Below are 20,384 nucleotides of genomic sequence, written 5' to 3'. Positions count from 1 at the left end.
AATTAACAAAACAAGAAACTTATGTGAAAACCTAGAATTGCAACACTCACAACATGCAATATAATTAATACCATCTAATATTATTGAGCCAGTAACAAATGCAAATACAAAAAGCTAAATAGAACCCCAACACTTGCTTTAGAAAATCGTTTAAAAAAAAAGGGTAATTTGGAGATTTAAAAAAATTAAACAATTACATGAGATCTTTTTCAAAGTTAAATGACCAAATGCCAGAGGGGGGGGTCTTTCTTGCAAATAAAAGTTCAAAAAGGTAATTGCCACTACCCCAAACAGGGTAGTAATGTGTAATTTGTTAAACTCACCTATCTTAAATTAGATATAGGGTAAATTACAAAAATCTCCCCTAAAGTTTTTGACAATTATAAAAACCTCCCCTCGAGTTTCACTTTAACAAAAACCTCCCATGAGTTTTTGAAAAACACGACATAAACCTCCCCTCCATCACTATCCCAGACGGAAAAACGTTTGATTGATGCATTAGTTTTCTTAAATGCCCATTTTACCCTTTTGCCGGTGGCAAAATCATGGACTTCGATGCTTCTTTTGGTTTAAAATAGGTAAAATCATGACATTTGGTGCTTCTTTTATAAATGGTGAAGAACCATTAGAACACGCATTTGAGCAAGAAGCTTCGGATAAGAAAGTAAAAGGGCAAACTTGGTGTCTCTTCATCACTAATGATGTAACCGTTTTCGGCTAAGTTTGTTGGCTGGGTGTTTTCCTAGTTGTCACGGGGTGCCACGTGTCACAATTTTACTGGAGGGCCAAATCTGCCATCATCAACTAACAAGCTCGAAAAGATGCAATCAAATAGAGGAAGTTCTCAAGCTCCCCACGAATTCAAATTCTGATCTTCAACTACTTGTGACAGCAACAGTGCTAAGCTCGTCCAACCCAAAGTGAACTAAGCTTTCAAAACACATTTGAAGCGTTGAACGAACAAGATCCAACTGTTAGTGTATGTTTTGAGGTTCTTTTTGGCCTTTCACATATGATTTAAATTCAAATGCCCCCCCTTGATGTAGCCAGACATGCCTTATAATCTTTCTCTTTCTCTCTCTCTCTCTCTCTCTCTCTCTCTACGCAAGAAAAAACAGGTAAGTATTCCTTTGCTATCGGTTTTAGCAACCTCTAAAAGTACTGCATGGGTGTTATATTAACTTTCCATCTCTGAATAAGAGATGCATCCAAGCACTTACTTTACTAGATAAACAGTGTCTTGAATTCAAGCGAATGCAAATGAAATTGGAGTGGTTATTACGTATAATTAAATTGTTAAACAACCAAGGAGAAGGGTGCACAATGCACTCCTCTTTCCGCGTAAAGTGGAGAACATGACAATTCTAAAGGAGTTGTGGTTCAAACTGGTTGATTCAAACAAGACAGGGAACATCATTGCCCTTCAGCTCAAGAGAGCTCTGGCAGTTGGAAACCTAGAATTCCCTCTCTACATTGTCCACAGATGATTAGAATGTATGATTTTGATCGAAATGGAACAATGAGCATTGAAGAATTTGTTCCTTTTAACACGTTTCTTCTTAAGGTTCAACAAGCTTTTTCAGATGTAGAAAGAGGTTGTGGATTTCTTTTTCCTGATGATGTTTATGAGGCTTTGATAAAGGTTGGATTTTCCCTTGACTCTCTTTCTTTTTATACAGTCTGAGAGCTTATATCAGAAGAAGAATGGAAAATTCCGGCTGGATAATTTTATAGAACTTTGTATATTTTTATAATTTGTTTACTACATGGGCTGCCAACTGTAGAATATGAGAAATCAAAGTATTCCACCATGTTCTCCTCCTCATCTAAAGATACCCTTACAATTCTTTTGGTGTTTGAGGAAATTGTTGCAAACCTAAAGCATTTTGTGCATGCATGAGTGTGAAGTTCTTTCTTCATGACTATTCTGGTGCCTAGATTGAAATTGAACATGAGATCTGAGATCTGTTGTCCATATTTCTCTATATAAGCATTATAAGCGTGTATTAATTGTTTGATTTCCAATGAACTAGTGGACATGGTTAAGGTAAAAAAAATGGAGTGCTCTCTACCAAATTGATTTATCAACATTAAGAACTACTTGCTTTTACCGTCACGGGTTTGCATACCATCTCCATGGCATATGTTTGAACTTGGTGAAGTTTCAGGTAGAAAAAAGAGCGGCATGATTTCGAACTCAATGGAGCTATAGGGAGAAAAAGGGAGGCATGAGTTTGAACTCGATGGAGTTTTAGGGAGAAAAATGGGCAGTATGAGTATGAGTTTGAACTCGATGGAGTTTCAGGGAGAAAAATGGTAGCAAATGGGTTACTCAATTTAAAGTTTATTTCATTTTATGTGATATCGTATACAAAAAGAGTAAAATGGGCATTTAAGAAAACTAATGCATCAATCAAACGTTTGCCGTTTGGGATAGTGATGGAGGGGAGGTTTATGTTGAGCTTTTTAAAAGTTCAGGGGAGGTTTTTCTTAAAGTGAAACTCGAGGGGAGGTTTTTATGATTGTCAGAAACTTTGAGAGAAGTTTTTGTATTTTACCCTTAAATATATACTATTCATGCATGCACACGTCCTTCTTCAATCTCCAACAATTGCTTTCCCCCTACTTCACACTCCAGAGTCACTCCATGGTAGTACTGTAATCCAATTTGACTTTGAATCTATTCCTCTCGTCCTCTTGCTACTTCTATTTATATGCCCTTGCAAAGATGCAGCAAAATCAATCCAGAAAGAGTGATACATGTCGCAAGAACAAATGGTAAACTAAGAGAGATCAGATTGTTGGAGAGATATGTCGTCGCAAGCTCCAAAACCTTATCATCTCCTTCTCCTCCTTCCTCTGCTTTTGTCCTCTCTTCCGCTGAAGGCATCGTTATCAACAGCTACAGAAGCTAAAGCTCTGGTTAAGTGGAAGAACAGCTTAACTTCCTCTGCTGCTCTCAATTCTTGGTCCCTCTCCAATGTTAGAAGGTTGTGCAACTGGACCGGCATTGTCTGCAACAACGCCAGAAGCGTCTCCTATATCACCCTTTACCGATTGAACCTCAACGGAACACTCCACAATTTCAGTTTTGCATCTCTACCCAATCTTGCTGTCTTGGATCTCAGTGAAAACAACTTCTATGGAACAATCCCGTCAGCCATTGCCAACCTCTCTATGCTCACTTATTTGGACCTGGGCATCAATCATTTCAGCGGTTCCATACCTACAGAGATCGGAAGGTTGTCGGAGCTCCAGTTTCTCAGTCTCTCCGAAAACAACCTTAAGGGTCCAATCCCATACCAGATCAGCTATCTTCAAAAGGTACAGAACTTAGACCTCTGTTCAAACAACTTGGAGTCACCCGACTCGTCAAAGTTCTCTGCAATGTTCAATCTTACAGACCTTCGTCTTTGCTATAATTCACTTAACCTGGAGTTTCCACCTTTCATGTTCAACTGCCCGAATCTGATATATCTGGACTTATCCAACAACGAACTGACTGGTCCTATACCAGAACAGTTAGCTACCAATCTACGGAAGGTTGAATATCTCAATTTTACTAGTAACTGGTTTCAAGGACCATTACCCATAAGCCTGACCAAACTTGTTCATCTTAAAGATTTACATCTAGGGATGAACAGGTTCACCGGTGTAATACCAACAGAGTTTGGTTCTTTTTCCAGAATTGAAATTCTGGAATTATATAACAATTCATTAGGTGGACAGATTCCTTCTTCTCTCGGCCAACTCAGGATGCTTCAGAGACTTGATCTCCATGGTAACAGGTTGAACTCTACGATACCCCCCGAGCTTGGCAATTGTAGTAACCTCACCTTTCTAGCGCTTGCAGTGAATTCTCTCATTGGGGAGCTCCCTCTGTCCCTCTCCAAACTCACAAAGATATCCGAACTGGGTATCTCAAATAACCTGCTTTCTGGAGAGATTTCTCCTTACTTCTTTACAAACTGGACACGATTGATCTCCTTGCAACTCCAGAATAATTCCTTCATAGGAATGATTCCACCTGAGATTGTCAGATTAGCAAAGCTCAATACACTTTTCCTCTACAGGAATCAACTTTCAGGTACCATACCCCCGGGGGTTGGAAACCTGAAAAATTTGGTGCAGCTAGATCTGTCCGTGAATAAGCTCAATGGTTCTATACCTAACACACTGGGAAACCTAACGAAGCTTCAACTATTACAGCTTTTCTCCAACAATTTGACAGGTGCAATTCCTCCAGACATTGGAAGGATGACATCTCTTACCATGCTTGATCTCAACACGAATCAGTTGCAGGGAGAGGTTCCAGATACCATCTCTCTCCTTAAGCGACTTGAGTCTCTCTCCTTATTTTCAAACAATTTATCTGGTAGCATTCCAAAAGATTTGGGGCAGAAAAGTTCCAAGTTGAGTTTTGTCAGTTTTTCCAACAACAGCTTTTCCGGTGAGTTGCCACCAGATCTATGTAAGGGCAAAGCTCTGCAATATTTCACGATAAATGGCAACGATTTTACAGGACCATTGCCAGATTGCTTGCGGAATTGCTCTAAACTAATTAGAGTCCGCCTCGATGGGAATGGATTCACAGGTAACATATCTAAAGCATTTGGAGTACACCCTAATCTTTTGTACATAGATCTTAGTAGGAATCAGTTTTTTGGTGAGCTCTCTCCAGTTTGGGGGGAATGTGCAAATCTCACATATTTGCACCTTGATGGAAATAATGTTTCTGGTGAAATTCCAGCTGAGCTTGGGAAATTGACCCAATTAAGCGACCTAAGCCTGTCTTCAAATCAACTGACGGGGCAAATTCCAAAAGAGTTGGGAGACTTGGGAAGGTTGTTCAAGCTTAATTTGAGCAATAATCAGTTAACAGGAGTAATCACTCAGAACATTGGGAATTTGAAGGAGCTAGAAGAACTGGACTTGTCAGAAAATGAATTAAATGGCAGTGTACCTGTAGAGCTTGGAAATTGCTTCAAGCTAACGAAGCTCAACTTGAGCAACAATGAGTTATCAGGTGAAATACCATCTGATCTGGGGAATTTAAATGATTTGCAGTCATTTCTTGATCTCAGCAGAAATTACCTCTCAGGGTCCATCCCTCAGAACTTGGGGAAGTTGACTAAATTGGAAAATCTCAATCTATCCCATAACAATCTCTCGGGAAAAATTCCAACATCATTATCCAACATGTTTAGCCTACAAATTATCGATCTCTCATATAACAAGTTGTGTGGTGAGGTCCCAACTGGTGGCATTTTTCCAAAAGCACCTGCCGCAGCCTTCCTTGGAAACCCAAAATTATGTGGTACTGCTCTTCATGGTTTGTCCCCTTGCAACCCAAATCCTCACCCCAGAGAGTCCAAAATTCAGAAGAAAATCCTTGTTGCCATTATTCTTCCCATTGTCTGTTTTTTACTTTTGGGAGCCATCATAACTGGGGTTTTGATCTTAAGTAAGAAATTAGGACAACAAGATGAAGACACTAAAAGCATGATGAAAAATGAGTGGAGGCCTGAATCATTCATTTGGGAAAGAGAAGGAAGATTTACTTTTGGTGATATCACGGAAGCCACAGACAGCTTCAATGAGAAGTACTGTATTGGCAAAGGTGGATTTGGGTCTGTTTACAAAGCAGTGCTTTCAACTGGACACATTGTTGCTGTTAAGAGGCTCAATATGTCAGATTCTAGTGACATTCCAGCATCAAAACGACGAAGTTTTGAGAATGAAATCCGTACATTAACAGAAGTTCGGCACAGAAATATTGTTAAGTTGTATGGGTTCTGTTCTATGAAGGGATGCATGTATTTGGTGTATGAATATGTTGAGAGAGGTAGTTTGAGAAAAGTTTTGTATGGTGATGAAGGGGGAAGAGAGTTGGACTGGGGGACAAGGGTGAAGATGATTCAAGGGCTGGCCCATGCCATATCTTACTTGCACCATGACTGTTCTCCTGCTATTGTGCATCGTGACATATCTGTGAACAACATTTTGCTTGATTCAGAGTTTGAAACTCGGCTTTCAGACTTTGGAACAGCCAGATTGTTGAGCTCTGATTCATCCAATTGGACTACGGTTGCTGGGTCTTATGGTTATATGGCTCCAGGTATGCCATGTTTTCATGTCCTTTAACTTTTCTTGACATTTCATCATTTTTAGTTGTAGAAATTGTTCTCTACTGTTCTAGCTCCATTGGAGTAAGGAATAAAAACAGAATACAAAATGTTTTGCAGATTTAAAGAATTAGATTCTAGTTTTTAGATAACCAAGGTGCCATTTCCAGATATGAATGTAAGTTCTGATTAACACCAGGGAAAAACTTCTCTGCGGTATTGGGTCCACTCAGCAGTCAGCACTTGCCTGATTGAACCCTACACATGATGCATGTCCGATTATTGGTGCAAGTGTACAGGCCTTATTCTCAGTCAGTTTTTGATTCTAGTAGAATATGAGTTTATGTAAAAGATATGCATAAACCATATACATATCTGTTCCAGAAAATACTCTGTTTAACCCAGGAGACATTAACTAAGTTCTGTATAAGTATTTGACAGAAAAGTTTTCTGCTTCTCTTTTTACTTTTTATTAATATTTGAATTACTTTGTTTTGAGATTGTGGTTTAATTTCAGATTTAATATAATACATGGTATTATTATTTCTTGACTTGCCCAGCTTTTCAGTTTTGTCAATCAAACTGAACCTGATCCAACCCACTGAATTGAACAATGGCTCCATGAAGAAATCATGAATTATTTACTTAGGCTCAGTTTGGAAAGGGTACAAATACAAATATGTACAGTGCAAATACACAAAATAATACGAAGTACAAGATTTTGCACTCTATAAATTTGTATTTGTATTCCTTCCAAACTGAGCCTTAGCTCCTCATGTATTTTCAGTTCTAAGTCAAAATGAAATTTTCTACCAAGTTTATTGGACATGTTTAGTGGGTTTACAATTTCTATGAAACTTAATAGGCTATGTTTTTCCAAATGCAGAGCTTGCATATACCATGAAGGTCACAGAAAAATGTGATGTTTATAGCTTTGGAGTGGTGTCAATGGAAGTTATGATGGGAAGACACCCAGGGGAGCTCATTTCTTCTCTGTCATCATCATCATCATCATCATCCAGTGATGATGACTTGCTGTTGAAGGATGTATTAGATCAAAGACTTCCACCTCCCACAGGTCAATTGGCAGCAGCAGTAGTTTTTGTTGTTACAATTGCACTGGCATGTGGACACGCCAATCTTGAATCACGGCCTACAATGCGCTTTGTTGCACAGCAACTGTCAAGTCACACTCAATCATATCTATCAGAGCCATTTCGCACAATTACAATGAGCAAACTCACAAGCTCGCACCAATAGCCCAAATCACAGTTGTTCATCAACCAAACCAGGCATCTTACTGATACATTAACTGTAAGTCTATAAACCATTATATATCAGAACCCTCCAAGAATAAAATGATTGTAGAGAAAGAGAAAGATACTTAGCTTCTTTTTCCAAGGAGCTTTATTACAAGAGGAATTCTAGTAAGCGTGTTGATGCAACTCTTGATTCTCTTCCAAGAGATCAGGTTTTTCTAAATGGTGGCATAGGTCTCTGCTGAGCTGAGACTGTTATTTCATTGATATGGAGGATAGAGGTGTGCCAAATCCAAATTCCAAATTATCAAATTGGACAGGTTTAGAGTACTGTCACTTTATTCACGTGGCCTGGAATCAACTTCCTGTCTCTTGTCAACAAGGGTTGAGTCCAACAGTTAGATTGGACTGAGCTTAAGATGGATTTCTGTTTGTCTGAAGTCCACCTATTAATCTATTATTTCCTTTGTGCCCAGGCCATTTGTGAACTTGTTGTAGAGAATGTACCCAAGCCCATGACAATAGTAGGAATTTCAGCTGTTCAACTTAGTCCAGGACAGAAGTAGGAATAATCAATAGGGTTCAAAGGCAGGATTAATGGCTCTAGTGATTTCAAACCGATGCTTGTACTCTGCATGTTTACAGTTCGAATCTGAAGCAGATGTCAAACTTTCACCCAATTTATATTCACATATTTTTGTTTAAAACTATTGGTTGCATGCTTTCCCGATACACTTATCTCAATAGTACTCATTGGCATTGCAAACTTTGCATCCTATGTCTGCACCATCTTCTTCCTACCTTGATTTCCTCTCACATAAAGTTGGGACTACATAATCTTATTTAATATTTTAATCAACCTAAATAAACAACCTTCCTCTTGCTTTCATGCTCCTACTGTCCATATGATTTTTTTTGCTGCATATCCTTCATATGAAGTTTAGACCACATTGTATCACTACTTCCCATCTTACTATCATGATCAAACAAAATGAAGTCAAAATGTGAAGCAAATTAAAAGTAATCTAGAATTTACACTTGGCCCATTTGCACTGCCATGCATTCACACCAGTTCAAATTTCATTTGCAGTCCAAACAAACTGAAAGAAATAGGCAATTTAAACCAATAGATAAAAATGAAAAAAAAAAAAGAAAAACAACAGAAACCTAAATCCAATATTTTCTAAGATGGCCTTTGCGAAAATCCTATGCTTTCCATGATAGTATTCGGCTACCCAGTAGACAGTGGATCTTAACAGAAATCCTTTTTATATGAGTTTGGTCGAATTGAAAAAAGGGCCAAATTTTGTTTTATGTTTTTTTTGGGAAAATTCCTGAACTTTGGGGGTTGTATCAAGTCAGTCCACAAACTTCAAAATCTGTTTATGCAGTATCCTGAACTTTTAAATTGTGTCTACTAGGTTCTTACCGTTAGTTGACTGTTAATCAACACCATCATGTGACATCGGGTATGCATTGAATAATTTCAAAATGGAAAAATTACCCTTCTGATATTTGTCTGACCAATAGGCCTGGGAGCGGGAGCTTCAACAGTTGATCGGTGTTTGGTTTCATAACCCTTCTTACTCTTTCCTTCTTCTAACACATGATGGTGTTAACTAGCGGTCAACTAATGGTAGGGACTTATTAGATACAATTTGAAAGTTCAGGATACTGTAGAAACACATTTTGAAGTTTGGGGACTGACTTGGCACAACCCCCAATGCTCAGGGTACTATTCCGGAATTTTCCCTTTTTTAAGGGAAAGGAGGGCCAATTTTTTACTTTCTTTATTAAGATAGCCTTGCATTTGGATGATCTAGGGCATCAATATATAACTAATTAACAAAATTGTCTATGTTGTAGTGATCAATACCCTCACATAGGTTGAGTTTGTAACCATTGCTATTTCTACGTCAAACGTTTTAGCTTAATCAATGCAAATTGACATACTACTGTTGTTTGAGTCTGTTTATAGTTGAAATTGGCACATTCTCAATGCATGTACATGATAGGCTATTTGTAGAAACATCAAATTGAAGTTTCACGTAGAAACAACAATTATACCAAACATAGCCATAATAATTATAATTGTTATTTATCTGACATATATATATATATATAAGTGTAATTTAATATAAAAATGATATATTTTAATTAATAACATTTTGGAAGTAATTTTGTTGAGTTTGACTCCAAGAACAAAGTAGCATGTGCAAGGTTAAGGATCCTGTGAAGTCTAGTCAAAACTCTAAAACAAGTGCCCATTAATAATTAAAGCTGACGACTTTTTAAGGATCAAATCTAAATCCTTTGAATGTTGATTCAAAAGTTGGTTGGAGTTATCCCATGTCATAGTATTAGATAAAAAGGGGAAATTTCCTGAACAGTACCCTCAACTTTGGGGGTTGTGTTAAGTTGCCGTTAACATCTGTTGAATGCACATAGTACGATTGTACTTTGAAGGTGGTGACAGTTAACCCCCCTAGCTTTCATTTATGACATTGACTCCCCTAAACTTTAAGATTCCTTTTTATTAAAAGACTTTATTAATGATCATACAAGTGGGGGCAATAAGACTTAACCCTCAAAAAACTATACAACCAGTAGCAAGCCCTACAAATTAACAAGAGAAAAAATGAATAACAAAAGAAAAATCAAGAATAACAGGGATGGTAACCTTTGTTTGTTCTTAACAATCTTAATAGTTCGGATTGAGATGTCTTTTGGACCTCCTTAGACTTGAGATTCTTTTTCTTCTTATTCTCCATTGTCATCCAATCTTGATTTGGGTCATTGTTCTCTTTGAATGCATCACTTCCAATTGGGTTCTCATCATTGCAATTGCCTACTCTTACATGGGAAGCTACATAACCAATGTCCATTGTATGTATCACTTCGGGGCCACTTTGTACATTGTAATGACAAGACCTACTAATTTTCTCTTGCACCTTTTTTCCAAACACCAATCACTAAATCATCCCAGCCAAATTCCACCATGGTGGGTTGAACAAGTATCAACTTTTGGTCACCTGTTTGTTTTGATCCTCTTTGTGTTTTTTGTTTCTTGATTTTGATTAGGATTGTCCTCATTGAGAACAATTGGGACCTCAGTTGTTTCAGAACATCCTTCACCAATAACAATAACTTTTTTCTATATTTTGATCTTCTTGTCTCTTTCTTGACTCTATGTTGGTATTTTTCTGAACACCTTTTGGACTTTGACAATGAACCGAATCGGCCTTAGGAATTCCACCATCTTTCTCAATAATAATGGTATTCTCAATCTCAAATGAATCAACTGCTTCAATAGTAGTTGTGGTATGATAAGTTAAAACTACAACTTCATGTACCAAGGTGTTTGCTTTCAACATAAGGCTTGGATTGTCATCATCATCTGTGCGTTCAACCGGAGTAACTGAGTCATTGTCTTGCACCAACATTGTTTCTTTCTAGGTATCATAGACAACCGAAGCCTCCAAGGGTAGATATCTTGTCTCTTGTGTTTCCAAGATTCTCTTCGTTCTATCAGAGACAATCAGATCTACAACTGTTGGAGCAACTTTCTCAACAACAAGATCATGGATTTGAGTAGCAATAATTGAAGAAGAGGGATCCCCTATTAAAACTTCCTTATTCTTATTATTCTTTTGAGTAATAGTCGCAACCATACCCTCATTAGGTTTCTTTGATATAGTTCTCCTATTCACCTTGTTGTGCTTACACGAGGAAGCACCATGGCCAATCTTAAAATAATTTTCATAGTATAGATGAGGGTATTCATAGATTACCTCTTGCCAAAAGCCATCTTTACCGGTCCCAATGTAGATATGTTGTGGATGCTTCTTCAATAGATCCAATTTTACACAAATTTGTGTTGTAGAGGTATAGGATAATGTAGTTGTAGCAGAGTTGATCTTGAGCACCAGACCAACAACCTAAGCAATTGGACAAAGAAAGCCCTTGATATAAAAGTTAACAGGAAGAAATGGAAGGTTAATGCAGACTAGAACAACCAAAAGTTCCCACCATAATTCAAACTCTAGACCTATTTGAAAAGTTTGTAAAGAAAACTTTTAACCTTAAAGGCATCACACAACCAAACTTCAAGAAAACCTATGTCAGTGGCAAACATATATAATTACAATATGCTTAAAGTAAAGGTAAGAAACTCAAATCTCCAATGAAAGTTTAAAAGAATGAGAGATAAAATCTTTGATCACCAGTAGAAAAGGCCTTCCATACATGCATTTGGTGATCAAGTTCCATTTGAAGACTTCATACAATCGGTAGAGAAAGTCCTCATGAAAAAACATTGTCAGTTCCCCCTGCTTAAGGCTAGTGTTAAATATTGGAAGATCCAAAGGAGTTGAGATAAGAGAGAGTTTTTATACTACAACTATGAACGAGGGTTTTGGATTCAGCCTTCGGGGTATCCATGAACACTAACCAGAGAAGTCCTAGGGTTTTTCCCAACATCCTTTTTAAACTTTTAGCCCTCTATATTCTACATTGGAATGTTGCAAACAAGGGAATGGAGGCGACCATCCCACTACTCAAGCCAGAAGATAGGTGTTCTCTATCTTCTCTTCTTTCTCCTTCTTCTTTCCTCCTTTCTCTCATCTTTCCCATTGTTAGCACCCAATTTTTGCTTGGTCCCTTCACCCTACCTATTCGTACTCCCCTTTTGCACTCCAAAAACTTGAAACACAACTAGATCAACTTGAGACTTTCCAAACCCCAAAAAACCCTCATTTAACACAATCCACCAGAAAAACAAGAACATTGATCAGACATCATCCCCAGACTTGAAAAACTATAACTTAGTTACACTTCAATTTTCATGACTAAACTCTAAAGATCCATCGTTCATCATACCAATTCCTTTCTAACGGCCCTGATCTATGCGATATCCAAATTCCAACTCCTTCAAAATTCATCACCCCAAGATCACTAGGAAATAATCAACTAGTGAATCCCACTACGAATCTTCAACAACCAATCGCAAAAACATCAAAATCCCATTTGGATGGCCCTGAATGATTACCAAGATTGACCATATATTTCTCAGATTAGAACCATTCACTTGACTCCTCACCCTAATCCATGCCTACCTACCAAATTGTAGCTCAAAATTTCCTAATTTAACCCTCCATCAAGCCTATATCCTATTCCAACAAATCTTATTAATTAGAGCCTACCATCCATCATCCCAATTTCACATGACAAATCAGACCTTACCACTGTGTTCAGAGACCCAAAAAACCTTAGCATGTCAAATCTCATGACCAAACACCTCCGTTTGACTATTGAAAAGTAAGATTCCATTTCGAACCCTTTCATTAATTGGAAAACCACAAGCTACGACCATGATCTGAACTAAATCAATCAATATACACTTCTGATCAAAGATCCATCACTTCCATTAGATTCAGGATGATTGAAAGTGCCACATCATCTTGCCCAACCTGAAGCCTTAAAAAGGGTGATGGCTGATGTCAAACCCATTAGAATACCTGGACCAATGAAACAATGCCTAATAGGCTTAAAAAAACTCAAAATACCAAACAAACCCTCACTTAAAACTAAGAAAAGACAAAACCACATTTAAAGGTTCATCAAATTTATGTTTTTTGCCACTATTAGCCCCAAATACGAGACTGCAACGTCTGACACGCCCTAAGCTCTCATTAGCCACACCAAACCCATGAAAATCACCTCCAAATTAAAGAAAACGTTTCACCAAACAAGAAAGCTTGACTGAACACCTATTTCTTTGAAGAATCTTTGCCTATTTCAGTGAAAGAACTCTAGTCAATCACAAGCACTGTAGCTGAGTGAATTTTAGACCCATCTCCTCCATTTCTCTATAAATAGAGGCACAGTTCGAGCTTGAAGAAGGGGAGGAAAACCAAGAGGGGGACAATGGGGGACGAGGAAAAAAAATGAGAAAGAGAGAGGAAGGAAAACCAAGAGAGGCTCCTATAAAGAAAGAAAGAGAGAGAAGAGAGCTTTCTCCCAAACCATATGCTACCTCTTGTTTACCCAAAATCCGGACGTGCTTTGAACATCAGATTCTAAACCCGTCTCCTCCACCTTCAAGTAGAGATTGCTGCAACTAGAAACACTCCCTAGCTCAAGAACCCATCTAAACTTTGTTCTATCGCATCCCTAGCTGCTAGAAGAACTCCATCAAGGAACATACGAAAGAGGCAAGGGTTTTTAGTTTTTCTGGGTTGCTTGAGTTTCTGAAATGTTAGAGAACCATCATTTTCAATTTCTTCTTGATTGAGAATAGAGGCAAAGAGGCAAGGGTGTTAGGGAAATCAATACCTATGACTTGATAACATCACCTCAAAATTGGTCTTAGGAGGAGTTGAAAGCATGTTCCTCCATATTTAAGAAATTTTTGCAACCATTTTTGTTTTCTCTTAAAGAAACTAAGCCTGAATAACTCCCGTATTGTGTTGCTACAACAACTTGGAGAGAGGGGTGCCTAACACCTTCCCTCTCCCAATCCTTGTTGTGTGCCTTTCCCATGGAGGACAGAGTCACTATCAAAGACTTAAATTGAGCTTTTCAAACCTGAAAATGAGGGCCCATTTTCTTTAAAAAATGGGTGGCAACTCCATCTCTTTGAGCCGGCCATGAGCTTCTCGGAGCTCACAGCTGGCGACTCCACTAGGGACGAATGGAACCTTTACTTGGTGTTGTTTAGATTCGGTTTCTTCCTTTTGTTTTGCATTTGTAAGTTTAAGACTTGTTGATTTGTGATTCAAAATCGCACCTCAAGGAGGCTGGGTGTGATAGACCTTCCCAGCGTAATCACCCAAAGCCTTTCCTATTCCATAATTGCACCTGAAGCTTAACCCAAAACCTTACCTCTGTCAAGATCGCAACCTCTTGCAACTCCATTACAACCCAAAACTTAAAAATCATAGCCTCTTGCAGCTTCATTACAACCCAAAAATCTAAATCGTAGCCTCTTGTAACTTTATTGCAGCCCAAATCATCAAAATCACAGCTTCCTATCAACCTCATCGCAACTCAAATCACCCTCATCATAACTTAGAAGCCCAAAATCGCAAGTCAGTCTAACCTTATTGCAACTCAGATCAACCTAATCACAACCTAAAATCCCAAAATCGCAACTCAGTCTAACCTTATCGCAACTCAGAAGCCCAAAATCGCAACTCAGATCAACATCATCGTTACTCAAAAGCCCAAAATCGCAACTCAGATCACCCCCATCGCAACTCAGAAGCCCAAAATTGTAATTTAGTCCAACCTTATCGCAACTTAGATCAACCTCATCGCATCCTAGAAGCCCAAAATCGTAACTCAGTCTAACCTTATTGCAACATAGATCAACCTCATTGCAACCCAAAGGCCCAAAATCGCAACTTAGTCTAACCTTATCGCAACTTAGATCAACCTCATCGCAACCTAGAAGCCCAAAATTGTAACTCAGTCTAACCTTATCGCAACTCAGTTCAATCTAATCGCAACTCAGAAGCTACTTATCGCATCTTCTCTTGCTCATCGCACCTTGGGACCTACCATCACACTATATATCAGTCTTATCATGCCTAATCACCTCCATCTACCCTTCTTGTGCCCTGTTATCACGTTGTACCCTTGTCGTAGCACACTAAGTGTCTACCACAACCAGCCTTCTTGCTTTTTTTTCCTTCCCTCCCCTTCTTTTCCTTTGGTAATCTCTCAAAATTTATAGTCTTTGCCTTCTTTATAACTGATCATGATTAGCCTAGTTTTTGGTAGCAGTAAATTGCATTTGTTCCTTGTTCTACTCTTTTCTCCTCTTTGTTTTAGTTAAAAAGCATCAAGAGAACTTAGCTTCTATTAGATCCCCAAATGTGGCCACCTAGATACTTGTAGGATTGTTTGCAAACTTAAACATGTGGCTGCATCCTCCCCTTCTTTTATTTCTTTTACATTTATTTCTCCTACATGCTTGAACACTCATAATTCACACACTCTCATGTAAATGGAATTAGAATCCCATTTTACCTGTTAGGAGAAGGATAGTAGGTGTGTGCCTTTAGACTTTGGTGCTCAAAGGCTCCACTAAAGCCTTCAAACTAGCCACCAATCAAAGAAGTCCATTTGTTCATGGGTGGAGGTTTGAAGGCTAGCAACCTTATTGGAACCTCAGAGTTTAGAACCCACCTAACAACTCCATGCATCACACCTAGAATACTCATACCTAGAAGCCTGAGATGAAAATAGGATAGAGGAACTGTAGTATAATTAGGACTAGGACACCATGAGTGTTGCACTATGTGATTTCCATCTTTAGAAGTAGGATAAAAAAATGAAGCCTAAATTCTTTCAACCTGTTAGAAAAAAAAAAAAGAGAAAAACAACAACAAAAAAAAAATATGTGATTTGATCTTCCATCGAGAGACACTAAAACACCCTAAAGGTCACCAAAGGCAATACCTAGGTCAAATTTCCTAAATTGTTAACCAAGTCTAAGCTAAATCCTAAGTAAGCTTCAACACATCAAAATCTAAAATCAAAAGCCAAATAACAATAATGTAAGATAAAAAATCCAAACCAATTAAAAAAAAACAACATCAAATCTACAAGTTTTCTGTAAGATTAAATAATAAAAAAATGAAGGATAACAAATTTAGGGATTAAGATCAAAATCAAAACTACAACTATCAAAATCTAAAACTCTCAAATGACCATTTGTCCGACTCTAGGTTTTGGTTCCCTATCATGGCTAAGAAGATGCATGATTCTATAAGCTCAACTCTTGAGAGGTAGCATCAAACGGCCATTTTCACCCCCTTTCATTATTTGTTTCATGTCCATCTCTTGGCTAAGTAGATGCATGACTCTATGAGCTCAACTCTTGAGAAGCAACATCAAAAGGTCATTTTTGACCCCTTTCGTCATTTGTCATGTGCTCTCAACTCTTAAGAATTAGCATCAAAGGGTCATTTTTTTTTGGGCCTATTCTATCCTGTGACTATTTCTTGGCTAAGTAGGTACTAACACTATCAAAATGCTACATTGACCCATTCTAAGTATTCAAACTCCAGAAGGATCTAGCAGATATATATGGTAAAGAGTCTAACCCACCCTTGACCAATATCAAAAGATGCTTCATCCCCTCACTGAACTTAGGCCAAGTAGATGTTTGACTCTATGAATTACTCTTGAGAAATAACGTCAAAAGGCCACTTGGAGCCAAGTAGTATTAAAAAGACATTCTCATAAACCTTCATAAACTTTCGAGCTCAAATATCCTTCTTGCTATTCTCTAAACTAAGTACATGTTTGTCCCATTGAGTTTGTTTTGGGGGAGCAATATCAAAAAAGTTGTTGTTCCGTAAACATGGTATAGGAATTAACTACTCTCGGCATTTCCTTCAAGTCTTAACCATTTATTAAACCCAAAGGTTTTTTCTAAATTAGAACTCAATCCTAATTACAACACTAGAAGCCCAAATCCCAAAATTAATAATAAAAAAATAAGGGAAAATAACAAATGTACCAAATAGCGTCAAATCCCAACACCTAACTCACTATAAAAATCTATTTCCAAAATCATCCAAAATAGAAATCTATCAAGTTAACAAAAACACAATAAAGGACCAATTCATAAAATGAAGAAAAATAAAATTATTAAACCACGGAATTCTATTGTAAGAATCATCAAATAAAGTCTCTTTATTAAATCCTAACTCACATTATTCAAGTCAATTGCAAAAATCAACATTCCGCAATTAAAAAAAAAAAGTATACCAAAATATTTTTCAAAATTGGGTTTGTTTTTTAATTTCAAGCTTAATAGTTTTTACTTTTTGAATGTTTTTTTTTCTAAATTTTGACAGAGGTCCACTAATTTAAGACATTTCCCCTTGCATGACCTAGTCTAGTTGACCATAGATTCTTGCATATCCTTGCTAGGTTCCCTTGACCCACTCCAAGGAAACTATCATATCTAATCACCCACACATCTATCCTTCTTAGTATTCTTCCAATCAGTAGCCACCGTAGAATCGGCACCTCTGGAATCACATAAACCCTAGCACTTCACACCTAGTCTATTACCTCAACCTCATCCACATCACCCTACACCGTCGTAAGTCAGGTTTAACCTCAAACCATTCTTGCTTCGGATCAAAGATCTAGTGAGTTTAGTCCTATTAGCCTCGATAGCTCTAGGTGTACACTAGGGGTAGATCGGTTTTGTCGTGGTTTATCGTTGTTTTTGCCCGCATTTCATCACTTGCATAAGCATATCGCATGTCATAGCATGTTGCATCCCTATAACTAGTTTATTCCCACCCGTTAGATGCTTACAACCTAGATGGATACCTTTGTAGAACCAATAACATAGATCCTTTAGAAAACCAATTTTGGCCAATCTCCCATAGATCTTTTAGAAAACCAATAACTAAAAAGAACCCTTTCAGGATCATAACCAATCTCCCATCTAGCAAGATTTGGCCAAGATGAAGGAGGACATAAAGGACATACGAACATCACAGCAAAAAAAATAATAATAATTAAGTGCCCTCACCCTAACCTAAACCTTCCTAGGTTAAAATCCCAAAATTCCACAAGTATGATGGATGTAGTTTTCCCAAAGCTCACATACTTTTTTATTGTACAAACAACCTGAATCTAATGAATTATTTCTAGCCCAACCACTTAGGAACTGCTTTAGATTGGTATACCCAACTCAACCTGAACACTCAAAGGACATGGGGAAAATTGGAAGAACAATTTATCAAAAGTTTTGTTGATCCAGAACACCTTAGGACAACATAGGACAAGCTCTCCAAGACTTTCATCAATTGCAAAAGGCTGGTGCACGCATCGAATGGGGAGTTAAGGATGAGAAAATTCATTTAGCATCAACAAATCCACTAGTTGAGATCAAAGAACCTACTGTAGTTGCCACCATACATCAATCTCCCCCTTTAACATAGAAACATTGAACTTTAACTAGAAGAATCAAGAGACAATTTGATCCCCTCCCTCTGTAATATCAATTATTTCCTCGACTGATTGAGAGCGGATATCTAACACCTTTATCACCTAAGCCAATTCCCAATCCCCAACCGAAGAGCTTCAAGGACTGAGGCACTCAATGAACAATTACATAGTTCTCAAGTTCAACATCCAAAATCTAATCAATACGAGAGAATATCCCTTAAAACATAACTAAAATATGTAATCAAATTCAATAACTACGACTAGTTTGATCCCTTACAAGGGGTATGTAGGCAGCCTAGGCATTGGCACTTGGATGCAACTAAGATAACCAAATAAAAATAATAAAACTTTAAGACTCTCAAGTAAACACCTTTTAGCACCTACACCTAAAACCTTAAACTTTTCACCCAAACACCCTCTAGGTACCAACCCGAATAGTCTAGGCATTGCATGCATCATCTTTGCATTCATTCCATGCATGTCTGCATTCCATCTAAAGTCTAATGCTCTTGGCAAGAAAAATGACCACACCTACCAGAGATCAAGTCAAAATCCAATAAGAGATCGAAGAACTTAAAAAAAATAGTGAATCCGTTAACCTCCAAAGTAGATTAGCTAATCTCTCGCACAGGGGCAACACCACCAGTTTTTGTTTCGAATCCTATGCTACCGCCTCAACCATCCAAGAAAGAAGTTAAGAAGTTCATCCCGTTACCTTGCCAACCTTCCCAACTTTTGTCCATCTTGGTCAAGAAAGGATACATTCATTTATTGCCTTGAAAGTTGCCTACGGATCCAAAGAATTTCAACCAGAAGGCTTGATGTGCCTATCATCAAGGACCAGGACATGAGACTAATGGATACTGGCAATTGAAGTATGCTATCGAATGCCTCATCGATGGTGGCCAATACAACCTTGGGGCTCAAGCTTATGGACATATTGCCACCTAAAGAACATTTGCATTAACATTTGTTTTTTCTTTATGCCTTAAAATCTCAGTGTACTCAATTTTTACTTACTGAAATCTTGTTTTGTGTCTTTTATCAATCTATGTTCGTGCCCCAAATTCTTACTCCCGACAAAACAATAAATTCAATTAGGCCCAATTTATCCCTCTAGTGTTATCCAAATTTGGTGATCGAAAAGTTGCAACAAGTTTCATTGATATGTTCTTGAGAAAAGTTGGCTGCTGAGTGGGAATTCAAAAAAGGAAAATGTTTAGAGAAGGGAACAACCCTAAGCACTAAAGGCAATAGGGCGTTAAATCGACTTTACAACAGCTACTCCTGAGTTAGCATAAATCAAGGCATCAAAACCACTGGCAATTGCTCATTGATCAAAGAAAGTATTGGAGGCCATTTTTTATCAATCATTTCCCTCGGTCCCTTATCATTCATTCAGACGATAGTTAGCCCATTTGAGCCTTTCATCTAAATCTTTCTTTGACAAAACCCCACAAGTTTTCAAAGGTGCTTGAATCAAAAGGAAAAATCAGAGGGCAAAAACAAAGAAAAAACAAGCAAAAAAAAAAAAGAAAAAGTACGAAAAGAGCATGAAAAAAAGAGGCAAAAAAAACTAAGAGCAAGTTCACTAAAGGGCCCCAACGTGGTCAAAGACTAATACTTCTCCCTTGAATGATCAATTTGGGACAAAATTAACATGTATTTCATTTCATAAGTCATACATACAATCAAGAGATGAATGGAGGCCATTCATCAATCATTTCACTTTGTCTTTGCTCTACTAACCAATTCTCCGAACCACTTCTTTGACTAAATTCCATGTTTCAAGAGACAAATGTCAAATGTTCAAGTGCCCTTACAATAAATCAAAAAGAGAATAAAGTCAAAATCAACAAAGTGAAATTTCGAAGGAAAAAAGAGAAAAAAAAAACTGGGGCAGCTAAGCTAAACATCTGTTTCAGATTTCATCCTAACCCCAATTCATTCTTCACCAACAAAAAGTCTTTCTGGATCAAGAAAGATGTATGGCTCATGGCATTGAATGACATGAAAAGCA

The 20,384-nt window shown here is 37.7% G+C and overlaps 1 protein-coding gene across 1 annotated transcript; it reads left to right on the top strand.

The window, feature by feature from the left end:
• Nucleotides 1-2,811: 2,811 nt before the first annotated feature.
• On the top strand, nucleotides 2,812-7,567 carry LOC148878712 (uncharacterized). Its single transcript, XM_088973168.1, has 2 exons — nucleotides 2,812-6,118; nucleotides 7,012-7,567. Exons 1-2 carry the CDS (start codon nucleotides 2,812-2,814, stop codon nucleotides 7,383-7,385), a joined length of 3,681 nt encoding a protein of 1,226 aa, XP_088829294.1. The 3' UTR covers nucleotides 7,386-7,567.
• Nucleotides 7,568-20,384: the final 12,817 nt, after the last annotated feature.

Source organism: Nelumbo lutea, chromosome 1 (assembly GCF_056320005.1).
Source record: "Nelumbo lutea isolate HS-2025 chromosome 1, American lotus-T2T, whole genome shotgun sequence".
Taxonomy (NCBI): domain Eukaryota; kingdom Viridiplantae; phylum Streptophyta; class Magnoliopsida; order Proteales; family Nelumbonaceae; genus Nelumbo; species Nelumbo lutea.
This window is presented reverse-complemented; position numbering and strand designations above follow the sequence as displayed.

What these genes read in the sequence shown, in the direction of transcription:
- LOC148878712 (XM_088973168.1), top strand. Translation starts at nt 2,812, where the DNA reads ATGTCGTCGCAAGCTCCAAAACCTTATCATCTCCTTCTCCTCCTTCCT. An exon ending in TTATGGTTATATGGCTCCAG is followed by an intron (nt 6,119 to 7,011) that starts GTATGCCATGTT and finishes TTCCAAATGCAG; the next exon opens with AGCTTGCATATACCATGAAG.